This window comes from Zootoca vivipara, chromosome 4, assembly GCF_963506605.1.
Source record: "Zootoca vivipara chromosome 4, rZooViv1.1, whole genome shotgun sequence".
Taxonomy (NCBI): Eukaryota; Metazoa; Chordata; class Lepidosauria; order Squamata; family Lacertidae; genus Zootoca; species Zootoca vivipara.
In genome coordinates, this window is record NC_083279.1 from 66,412,656 (window position 1) to 66,425,028 (window position 12,373).

General features: G+C 41.2%; 1 protein-coding gene across 1 annotated transcript in view; it reads left to right on the plus strand.

Annotated features, from left to right (window-relative positions):
• MORC1 (MORC family CW-type zinc finger 1) overlaps positions 1-12,373 on the plus strand; it is a 48,260-nt gene that overhangs the window by 34,413 nt on the left and 1,474 nt on the right. The window contains exons 17-26 of the mRNA XM_060273997.1: positions 8-137; positions 793-858; positions 2,599-3,018; positions 3,861-3,953; positions 6,315-6,381; positions 6,997-7,099; positions 8,457-8,717; positions 9,678-9,768; positions 11,075-11,125; positions 12,164-12,346. Of these exons, the coding sequence (XP_060129980.1) occupies positions 8-137; positions 793-858; positions 2,599-3,018; positions 3,861-3,953; positions 6,315-6,381; positions 6,997-7,099; positions 8,457-8,717; positions 9,678-9,768; positions 11,075-11,125; positions 12,164-12,346 (1,465 nt within the window). The remainder of the gene's footprint in view (positions 1-7; positions 138-792; positions 859-2,598; positions 3,019-3,860; positions 3,954-6,314; positions 6,382-6,996; positions 7,100-8,456; positions 8,718-9,677; positions 9,769-11,074; positions 11,126-12,163; positions 12,347-12,373) is intronic.

A 12,373-nucleotide genomic window follows, 5' to 3' on the forward strand; every position in this document is an offset into this window, starting at 1 on the left:
TTACTAGGTGTGATGTACCAGAATGTTTGCCCCCCATCCCTTTGGGCACCTTCAACCCAACTAAGTCACATGACAAACAAAAGCTTGTCGTAGAAGCCATTCGGCAACGTAAATGGAGGCTGGAAAATCTGGAACAGGTAAGCTGCTTCCTGAGATTTGTACAAACATCCATATACAAGTAACTCTGCAATTGCATACATTCGGCACGTGTGTGACCACTGATGCGTGCACCATTTTCAGCCCTGGAAGGGGGCAGAACTGGGGCACTGTGGGCTTACGCACACAGTTTGTCAGAACGCAACCCCCATGCAAACAGGGAGTTGCCTGTCGTTATATAAGTTTCAATGTGGAATTGGATATTTGGAATTTAAGGTTTCCCTTTTTTATTGAATGTGCTTAGGGTAAGACTGAAATTTCTAATAGTCAAATGTAAAGAGACATTGGGGGGGGGGGTTCTAGGCACAAAAACTCTTCTAATAATTTTCTCCTCTCTCCCCCACCCCACTTTTACACTGGAAATATATAATATAATTATAATATAATATAATTATAATATATAATAATAGTAGCAGCAGCTGTGGAGCTCTTTCTGGTCTGTATGTATTCTCAGCCCCTGAAAAGAAAAGAAAATTATGAGAACTATTTCCAGAAAAGTATTTTCTGCAGTCCCAAGTCTTAAGTTTGTTCAAAGAACACAATTGCATTTATATTATAAGATCATAGCTTCTGTTTATAAGAATTATGAATAGATTAAAATGCATGCTTGTAAATTCTTCTGTTCTTACCTTATAGAAACTTCACTTGATAGAACCCCATACAATTGCCCAGCCTACAGCCGACAGCAAAACTCGTAAGGATGTGAGTAACTTGGATTGCAGACCTATGCTTGGGAATAAGTACCATTGAGATCAGTGGAACTGCCTTCTGAAGAGACATGGCTGTGATTGGGCTGTGAACTGTTTATTTTGGCATGCTGTTGTTATTAAGAATTTAGAAGGGTAGATCCAATGGGGTTTTTTTCCTGTACTCGGAAGTCTTCTAATTCCAGAAACGTTCTTTTACACCTAACCTACAAAGAAGGAGAGGGACACCCAACCTAAAGACATAGCTGTCAAGTTCTCCCTTTTTTTAAAAAAAGGGAAATTCCCTTATGCTGAATAGGCTTCCTCACGAGAAAAGGGAAAACTTGACAGCTATGCCTAAAGATGTCCAGCTATTTCAGCAAGGGCTGGAGCAAGCAGGAACATGAGAATTGCTTTGAGTCAGCCTTGCCCAAACTGGTGCTCTTGAAATATTTCAGACTACAACTCAATCAACCTCAGGATACAGAGCAACCTCTGTACCAATGCGGTGGGTTCTAGTATTTACACCAGCACAGTTCAGGTATTCAGCCTCACTCGACTATAATCACATAGGGCAGGATAGTCTCCATGCATTGGTGGCATGTTTGTGGTAGGGCAGCCTCCTGAATGTGTGTCATCTCCCCATAAGTTGCAACTCTGGCTGCCTGGGCGCATCCCCACAATATTGGAGATGGCATTGGGCCCATCAAGAGGCCCAGGGCTCGAGGAACCCTGCTCACCTGGCAGTCAAAGGCCTTTGCTAGCAGATGTCGACTCAGACCCTCCAGATGCTGTTGGAATACAACTCCCACAAGAGGGAAGTTCTCAGCAAGATTTTACAGCAAACCTCCAGTGTAGCTCTAGGGAAGGTTGAAGACCTGTGCTGTGAATGAGTAACTTACAACAGCCTTGCAGTGCAGTTGGTTGTTAATAATGTAGGCCAGCTGTTTGGATACCCATGTTTAGGGAAGTTTTTTATGTGTGACATTTTAATGTATTTTAATCTTTGTTGGAAGCCGCCCAGAGTGGCTGGGGAAACCCAGCTGGATGGGCGAGGTACAAATAATAAATTATTATTATTATTCAAAAATTGACATACCTCTCAGACTGCGGAAAGGTCAATTTACCCAAATTGTCCCCTCAAATCTCCTCCTGGGTCAAGTTTCATGGTCCATTGACTTCCATGCAGATTGGTTGTACAAATGTTTGAAAAGTAAAGAAAGAAAGAAATGGACATGAAACAAGACCCAAGTAAGAGCAAAGACTCCTGCCTTTGATGCTTATATTTATGCATTGAACCCTTTCAGTCATGGGCTTAGGTAACACCAGGGATGCACTGCAACAATTTGTTGTAGGGCCCCACTTGTTAATACTTCTATTTCCTGGTTTCTGGTGTGTTATGCAGCCTTTAGGGGAGAGATGGAAGGGAAAAAGGAGGGAGAAAAAAGACAGTAATGTGTGTATATGTATGCTCATATATTCTTCACTCCATCACTGTATATCTAGACTCTTAAGGTTCATGTTCTGTTCTTCCAGCCTTGTAAAACAACAGGTACTCACCCAATATGAACTGCTATTAAAGGCGACTCAGTAAAATAATTTGGCAAATAATCTGATCTTTAGGATCAGTAACATCAGTAGTCTTTATATTTGTCCTCAGTCAAATAATAGTTTCTGTTCTCTCATGCATCTAACCAATGGAACAATTCTATCCAAGCTTGAAAAAGTGATGCCAGTTTCTCTTTCAAATGCCCAGAAGATGCTGTGCGAGAGAAAAGCTTTTCATAAAGATCCACATCCAGCCTGCAGACGTTTGATTAAGAGTAGTACAAATAAAAGACGCACACAGCACTCGAGCCATCAAAAGGAGCCACCTGCAAAGCAAATGACTTCGCCTCAAAGGAGACAGCATCCTTGTCAGGAAGAAAAATGTTCCCTTTCAGCGGAGGAAGAGAGGAAGGATCACGATATGGCAGAGGTACAGGCATATGGCAGCATGTCCCTTTCAGCGGAGGAAGAGAGCAAGGATCACGATATATCAGAGGTACAGGAATATGGCAGCATGTCCCTTTCAGCGGAGGAAGAGAGCAAGGATCACGATATATCAGACGTACAGGCATATGACAGAATGTCCCTTTCAACAGAGAAAGAGAGCAAGGATCACGATATATCAGAGGTACAGGAATATGGCAGCATGTGTTGAAAACAATCAATAGGCCTCACAATATTCAATGTCCTTCATAATTATTATTCTACCTTGAATGATACATTTCCCCCATTAATATGTCATTTAAATGAACAGGCACACCCACATGGGGTAAAATTTGGCTGTTGTTGTTTTCTTTAAATGCAGTCAAGAGTCACATAAAGAACAGAACAGAATAATCTGTAGAAAAGATTAGAGAACAGGTTTGCCGCTTCAGAGAAAAGAGGAGGCAGGGCATTAGGAGGGGGTTGTTTGGTATTCTGATCAAGGCATTGGGCTAGTTGACACATACACACATTCATGTCTAGATTACTGTGACCATCCGGTGGTCAGTTGTGTGTGTGAATGGCCATGGTGTGTCAAACAGTGCAACGAGTCCTCTCCCATCCTTCATGTGCCATGCTTTTCAGTGGCATCAGTTCACACATTCAGCTTCCTGTCATCAGGTGTACATCAATCAGCTGTAGATTCTGCATGTGTGAAACAGCTCTTTATTCTTTTTACTAGTGCATTCAGACTATTTTCTAGATATTTGTGAAACGTTATTATTAGTATTGCTTATCATCATTACATTCATGGGCACGCAGCTTGATTCTGTGTCAGAGGTCACATTCCGCACACTGGTGTGCAGTTTCAGCCACCTAGCTACCATGGCAATAGACTCCGTCACAGTCATTCTTAAACATGGCGCTCCAGCACTGTTTAAATTAGTAATCTTGGGAAAGGCAGTTTCTTATATTTATGTTGCAAACACTTGTGTCGTGGTTGTTGAGCTATAATTAATTGCCCTAATTGTTCTCATTCTAATGCAGGTGTCACCTATTGAAATACAAGATGAAAAGCCATGTAATGAAAAGCTTGAGTTCAGCAAAACTGAAGCAGATAGCAAGCGAGAAATCATTTGTGTAAGAGCCCATTTATTACGTCCTTGTGTAAATCAGACTGGAATCTGAGGTTTAGGCTACAAGTGGAGGAAGTTGCATGCTTTCAAAACCAGATCTGCTTCAGTCATGTATAAAGAGGATAGATAGGTATGTCTACAGTGCTTCTTCTGCCATGCCTTGCCTCTCACAGTCTGGTTCCAATATCAAAAGCTGAGCTGGCCTGAGAGAAAAGTGTTGGAGGGAGCAGGGGGAACTTTTGCTCTTGATTGGGGCATATCTAGGTTTAAACAAACAACTTGGTAACATGTAGCTTGAGACAGGCTTACTTTGAAATCCACATTACCTACATCTCTTAGGTGATGGCTGCTTCTAAAACATATCTATTGAACAGGTGGCAAGTGAAACATTTCCTATTTTTAAAAAAATGCCCTTGCCTGTTTTTCTGATACTGGCACCAAAAAGCAATTTTCATTGCAGAAAACGTAGCATAGATGGCGACTGAATTACTTTAAAGTCCCTAATACTCGGCTGGCTGCTTTGAGCACTCTAAGCCTCTCCTTTAATTACTTGTGGCTCATCTGCTCAGCTGTTTGGTTTGTCTAGAAATACGTACTATTTCCTCTGACAAAAAAGCAGTCGACAAACTGTATTATGCAGGTATAATTAGCACACATTTAAAAGAGTTCGCTATCCTGAATTAATTATGTTCCTGCCACTTATTGTAAATAGCAGGTGGTCGACCCAAAACAAAAAGAATGCCAATAAGTGAGATTACACTTAACATATGTCAAGTCTTATGTTTACAATTACTTTGGGAGGCTGCGGTGCTGGCAAGTAGCATAATGAGAAACATCAGAAAGTTAAGGCAATGGCTTCTGGAAAACAATGCAAAACAAACATCTTAGAATTACTTAAGATTATTTATGCCATTGAGGGCTCTATAAAGGGCAGTAACAAAAGATTGAAACCAATTTTGCTGGGCTCCCCAAAGAGAGAACTTGAAATGTAGATATGATGGAAAATCTTTTGATGACTTTTGTACACGATGTGACTCAGGAAATATTATTCGATATTTAAGTGAAGAGTTCTCCCTACAAGAATAAGTATTAATCAATCCATATCGAATTAGGTGTGTATGTATAGGGGTGTTAGGGGAGGGACACGTTGTGCTCCCTCTGGGGTAGTTTGTCCACCTTTGGTCCCCACCCTGCACTCAGCTCTCCTCTGTGGCTCCCAGAAGCTGTTATCATGTGACAGAGGCCACACCCCAGGAAAAGGCTTTGATTGGTTGGCTAAACCCAGCAAGTGCAGCCGATGGGTCTCAAGCCCCCATTGAATTAGGGACTTCCTCTGCATACAAAGACAGGCTCCAGTGGATTGAGTGGACAAGACCCATGGTGGGTCGAATGGTCAAGTAAGTGGTTTCTCCACATGCTGCAGAGGGAAATAAGGAGAAGATGGGGTTCATCAACCTAGGAAGGTAGGAGAACTCTGATCCTAAACCTCTGCTGCCTTGCAGGATATATTTGGGAGAAGAAAAGGCTAAGGGGTTCACCCTAGTCAAGTCTGGAGTCCCTAAGATGGTTGGATGGCGCCTTGTATGTTTCCTTCCAACAACTCCTGCAGCCAAGCTGGTGCCAAGCATATGCTCTGCTTTCCTTTGGACTACATCAGCGAGGCTGGGGGGGGGGGCGTGTCTTGTCATTTGGGCAGCTCAGGACCTCCATACACACTGCCAACGCAGCAGTTGGACTTCACCCCGGAGGTGCACTCCATTGTCTCTTGAGACAGTCGGATGCCAATAGTATCAAATTAGGAGGAAATGTCAAGAGGCAAAGCCCAAGGGTAATCACTCTTCAACATATTTACTTATGGCTTTGAAGGTCAAAGAATAAATAAACAACACTTGCAAAAAAATATGTTCGAACTTCGAGAAACAGGAACTGCCTTCCCTCACAGTCTTGGGGAGTAAGCTTTGCTCCTGGTCAAACTGCAGTTACTTTAGCAACTGATATTGCGTCCCAGGAAAAGATCATGAAAGTTACTGGGTGGGGTGCAGACATATGGAAGTTAGCTAGGAACAATGTACTGAACACCACAACAAGAATTATTTTAAGCAGGTGGAAATGTGCAGAATAATATCTTTTCTTGTAATTATTGTGATGGCCTGATCCAGCAGCCTCTTCCTATGTTCTTATAGTCAGATGCAAATGAAGTTCTACAGCAGAATCAGTAAGGTACAGGTTAAAAGGATACAGAGATTACTACAAGGCTAGCTACCGTTGCAATTAACATTCCAATGGGGTTCCCAATGCCAACGATCAATGTATTTCTAAATATTTTGAGAAAAGACCTCTTCATAATCAAAATGTTACATTGCAGATTATAATATCTGACAGTGACACCGAAGTTATGCCAGAAGATGAAGACGTTGTTTTCATGCACAAAGGTAAAATCAGTCATATTTGTGTCAGTGGAATATCTAATTTCATGTTTCTAAAATATGTCATAGCCAGTATCTCCACTTACATAATGCTTTAAAGGTGAATTAAAGACAGTGCTGTGCTTGAGGACTCATAACCACAGATGGTTGCTGCCATTGGTATGTGGCCAAGGTCAGAAGAGGTATTTGTATTTGTGGTGCCAGGCATTGTGAAAAGATCTTTGACACAGCCTGAAAATGTCACTGGTTTAGTGTCTGCACAGTCACCTAGAGACTTCTGCACTACACCAGTGTTGCACCAATGTGCCCTTCTCGTTAACAGTCAGTTGTTCAGAATGTGCTTGCAAGGACTGAAAAATTGTATTACATGACTTCTAGAAAAATCCAATCATGTTTGTCAGACTTGACCTACATGTTCATTTCTAGCCGGATTTGAAATTACTGGAAACCCAACTCATGAACCAACTCATGCTTGAATGAACTCCAGCCCCATTAACATTTAGCCAAGCACATTTCAGGAACCTCACTGCAGCTTGCATGGGGCTCCCGCATCCAGACCTGCTCACACTCAGTTAAATCTAACTTGCGTGCTATTTCTTCTGATATTTTTAATTCACTTAGAGGAAAAACAGGAAGAGTGCAATGAAAAGGGAGGCAGTGCATTCAGCCCAAATAGTTGTTTTGATTTTGAGAAAAAACATTTGCCACCAGTGGACTTGGAAAGGTGAGTACCAGGATCCTCACTGGATAAGGTTTTGAGTTCTAATTTATTTACAGTGTATACATCACAATAGGGAAGAGAAATAATGTAAATCTGGGTAGACATGAAAAGAGCCAGGATAGCTTAAGCCCTGCAGTAGAAAGAGACTTAGGAATCAGCTATACAGCTGCAAATAAAACATTTTAAGTGTGTTTTAAGTGCAATGTGCAACGTGACACTAGATGGCGATGGTGAGCCTTATGGAAAATTCAATGTGTTTTTTAAAAATGTTTCTTTTAAAAAATAAAAAAGCATTTTTAGAACAGTTTTTATATGCGTGTAGATTCCACCTTAAACACTGCGAATAGGGTGGGGTTGGAGCTGGAACACAGTGGGTGCCAGAGAGCTCAGAAGTTCCCAGTTTCAATCCTATTGTCTTTGGGTTGGGGAAGACTCCTGCCAGAAATCTGGGAGAGATACTACCAATGGTAGACAGACCAATAGTTTGACTAATAATAATGTTGTTGTTTAGTCGTGTCTGACTCTTCGTGACCCCATGGAGCAGCGCACGCCAGGCACTCCTGTCTTCCACTGCCTCCCGCAGTTTGGTCAAACTCATGTTCGTAGCTTTGAGAACACTGTCCAACCATCTCGTCCTCTGTCGTCCCCTTCTCCTTGTGCCCTCAATCTTTCCCAACATCAGGGTCTTTTCCAGGGAGTCTTCTCTTCTCATGAGGTGGCCAAAGTATTGGAGCCTCAGCTTCAGGATCTGTCCTTCCAGGGAGCACTCAGGGCTGATTTCCTTCAGAATGGATAGGTTTGATCTTCTTGCAGTCCATGGGACTCTCAAGAGTCTCCTCCAGCACCATAATTCAAAAGCATCAATTCTTCGGCGATCAGCCTTCTTTATGGTCCAGCTCTCACTTCCATACCTCACTACTGGGAAAACCATCGCTTTAACTATACGGACCTTTGCAGGCAAGGTGATGTCTCTGCTTTTTAAGATGCTGTCTAGGTTTGTCATTGCTTTTCTCCCAAGAAGCAGGCGTCTTTTAATTTCGTGACTGCTGTCACCATCTGCAGTGATCAAGGAGCCCAAGAAAGTAAAATCTCTCACAGCCAGATGGGCAGGGTCTAAATGATAAAATTATTATTATTATTATTATTATTATTATTATTATTATTATTATTATTATTATTATTATATTTTATCATTTAGACGCTGCCCATCTGGCTGGGTTGCCCCAGCCAGTCTTGAAATAAGGCAGACAACATTCCTGTTGGCTAGATTCATACGTCTAGCTCAGTATTGTCTACTCTGAAGGGCAGCATCTCTCCACATTCTCAACCAAAACTATCTGATCCTATTTAACTGAGATAGCATGCCAGGAATTGAGTATGCAAAGCCTGTGTTCTACCCCACAGCTATGGTTCCTTCCCTGTTTGGGAGGAGGGGTATGGTCCTTGAACTGATCTTTGTGGTATGTCTGTTCAGTGGCTCCATGGAGACTTCAGAAGACGACAGCAAAGAGCAAGCTCTTGTTGCTGAGCAGGAGTCTAATGATGCAGTTTCGCACACATGTGGAGATCCCCAGAGCATTTCTGAAAACAAAATGGTAGAAACATTGACAGCTCGCATCAAGTAAGTATTCCTAAAGGTACAGTCTTGCAGCCAAATGTGATGTCCTTGTATCTGAACAAGGACCTTTTTGAGGCCTAATTTCATGCTAAATATGAATCAAGATGGTAAGTGAGTGATGGGCCTATTGGACTGTGAAATACTTAATGAATATACACCACTGTGTGGAATTGACATTGAAATGGTCCTCCAGGGACCAGTTTAAGGCATAGATTATATAGTCAACAAGAACTACAGCTTGTATGGATTCTTAAAAATATTTTTAATAACTCTGTTAAGGCTTTCAGCATTATTTTTTTGCAGACAAGTAATTAATTCCATCAATATACTTATTTTTTTAAAAAATACTCAGTTGATAATAATCTAGCATTCTGGCTACATAAACACTGAACCCAATTTTTGCAAGTGTGCATTTGCACTCAAGGCCAAATTACACATTATATTGTTGTTGTTGTTTAGTCGTTTAGTCGTGTCCGACTCTTCGTGACCCCATGGACCAGAGCACGCCAGGCACTCCTGTCTTGCACTGCCTCCCGCAGTTTGGTCAAACTCATGTTCGTAGCTTCGAGAACACATTATATTAAATACCCTCAAAAATGTGGTTAGGTCCTCTTTCTTAACAAAAACAGCTATTGTGGAGGGGTGGGTGGGTAGCATAGCTGCCAAGTTATCCCCTTTTTTAAGGGAAATTCCCTTATGCTGAATAGGCTTCATCGTGAGAAAAGGGAAAACTTGGCAGCTATGGTGGGTAGTCCACTTCAAGATCATGGAACAATTGCAGTTTAGCTCCTTTTCCATGCATCATTTTCCATCCAAACCTCTCGTTTGGGAAGCAAATGGCGGCTTCTGCTACGCTTGGTGAGAAAACAGTATGGGAGGAAATTCCCCACACATTGGAGTCAGCATTTTCAACCTATGATGGAAGGATCTGTTTTGGTATGTTGCAATTGTTGTCTTTTCCAGAGAGATCCTGCTTTATTTTTTACCCAAATGCAATCTTTCAAGAGAACATCTTTCTTCTATGACCCCTGAAGACATTTTATCTATGTTCAAGGTGAGTGGACATTTGAATTAAATGAAAATTGTGGGAATGTGCTGAACTATTTGTAGTTAGTCTAAAGAGAACGGCGCTTAACCACTCAGATTTCAGGTATGAGGCGCAAGTTGTTCCGGGTATGTTGTTTGGGGACAATAATGTTGGAGTTGCTGTCTCATTTGTCTAGCTTCAGGACACTTGCTCCAAATTAGCATTTTCTTCCGCGTTTGGAACTTCTGTTTCTTCATTCCGACTTGGAAAAGAGGAGATGATGTTGATAAGAAGATGAGGAAGCCAAGGAAGGAGCCAAATGGGGGCAAGCCAACACTGTTGGGCTCCTGCACCCACCCACTTTCCATGCAGTGCTGCTGTCCCAGTCAATCATTTCCTGATGGGGCAGTGTGCGAAAGGAGCACTGGGTGTCTCAAGCTGGATGAAATTCTGCTGTGGGAAACAGGTTCTGCGCTACTGCTTTGCATCTTACCGTACAAGATTTTCACACTTCTTGCCGTTTTCTTATATATATATGATATATATATAATATATATAATATATAAACTTTATTTATTATTTAAAATATAAAACATACATACCACAAGGAAAAAAAATCATTAAAAACATAACAAAACAAGATCATAACAAATCATAATAAATCATAACAAAATACATAACAAAATCATATTCAAATCATATTCCAAACCATGTTCAAATCAGACATAATATAAATTATATACTGTAGAATAAACAAAAATTAACATAATAGTAAAATCTGATTTTTCTTCTCCCCCCCTATCCCCCGTGACTTCCAGCCTTTCTCATAAGCTGAATTTGTTTCCTTTGTTTCATGCGTCCTTTATTCTATATTGTTTCTATTTTTCCCCTTTTTTTGCACCCTTCATTAATCTGCTATAAGATCCGCTTTTTCAATCCTTTTTCTTAAATATTGATTAACTGATTCTCATTCTTTTTCCACCCTGCTTTTTTCTAAAAATTTTGATAGCCCTTCTTTTGTTGCCAAATTTTTATATGTGATTAATTTGGATAGCCAATCTTCTTTACTTGGAATTGTGTTACTTTTCCAGTTTTTAGCAATTAGAATTCTGGAGCTGCGGTAGCATGTATTACCGCACATCTATCTTTTGCTTTAATTTCTTCTCCCATCATACCCAAAAGGGAGATCTCTGGTTCTTTTTAAAATGAGTATCTTGTCATTTTTAAAAAAATTCTTCATAAATTTCCTCCCAGAATCTTTTAATTTCTTTGCAGCCCCACCATATATGTATGTTTTCTAAGACTAGGCATTTTGTTTCCTTTATACCAATAGCTGCACTGGGATTCTGAGCGGAATAACACTGTGCCTGTGGACCTGAATCAGGTAAAAGCTATTTAATATGACCAATTCATATTCTCTGAAATGGTTTTCTATTGGATCAGTCATAGGCATGTGAGATTTATGAAGAGACATGTCACTCGTGAGAGGCTGGCATCTTCAATGAGTGTCTACAAAGAACAGTCTCTGTTGCATACAATTAACAAACAAACAAAAACCCTTGCAGTTTAATTTGTGTTAAGGGTTTTTCCTTGTTCACTCAAGTTCTAAATTGCCAGGAAGTGGTAGCTGTTGAGGGTTATGCTCTTAACAGGTGTGTTAGTTAGGCAATGTTGATATCATATGGTATGGTCTCCTATCCTGTGGTTAATTCCAGTTTCACCACCAATTTGGATCTCGGTGGCTGAGGGGTGCACTTATCTATCTGTTCCCTGGAATAGATGCATGGAGACGGTGGAATTGAAGCTACCAGTCCACAGTACAACTACCCTACTGGCAGCCATCTACACCAGGCAACCCCAAACTGCGGCCCTCCAGATGTTTTGGCCTACAACTCCCATGATCCCTAGCTAACAGGACCAGTGGTCGGGGAAGATGGGAATTGTAGTCCAAAACATCTGAAGGGCCGAAGTTTGGGGATGCCTGATCTACACAAAATGATTACCTGTGGGGTAAACAGAAAAAGATCTCTTGCAATCCTTTTGGAATTGCCCCCTTTCCTCTTTCCCCCCAAGCTTATTCAGCACCATCCTCCATCTTTGGCCATGTGCTTTCTGTAAAGACAATAGATAAGATACCTCTATGCTTGTATAAAGTGCCGCTCAGCCACCACTAAGCATAATTTCAAGAGCAGAGCTCTCATCCCGAGGGGATGGCAGAGCTATTGACAAATGAATGCCTGTCTCGCCACCCTGGGCAACATTCTGAGACCTGGGGTGGACGATACATTTACCACATGGATATATCTTGGGGCTTTTTTTTTTTTTGATTAGTTGGGCGAACAAATTGTATATTAGAGTGTAAGAGGGGAAATTGCTTTTAAAGTCCGCTCTAAAATTTCAAGGCTATCAATATTTGTTACAGTATATTTCGCAATATGAAGATCATCTTTCAGAAAAACTCCAGTCTATAAAGCAGCATGGGCTTCTAGCCAAATGTGCCGCCGAAAAAAAGATTAGTCTGTGCAGGACGCAAATAAAAGTGGCAGAAGAACGAATTAAGCATCTGCAGGAGAAAGTAGCACAATTTCTAATGAGCATCCATCCAGTAAGTGCCGACAGTTTATTCCAGTGC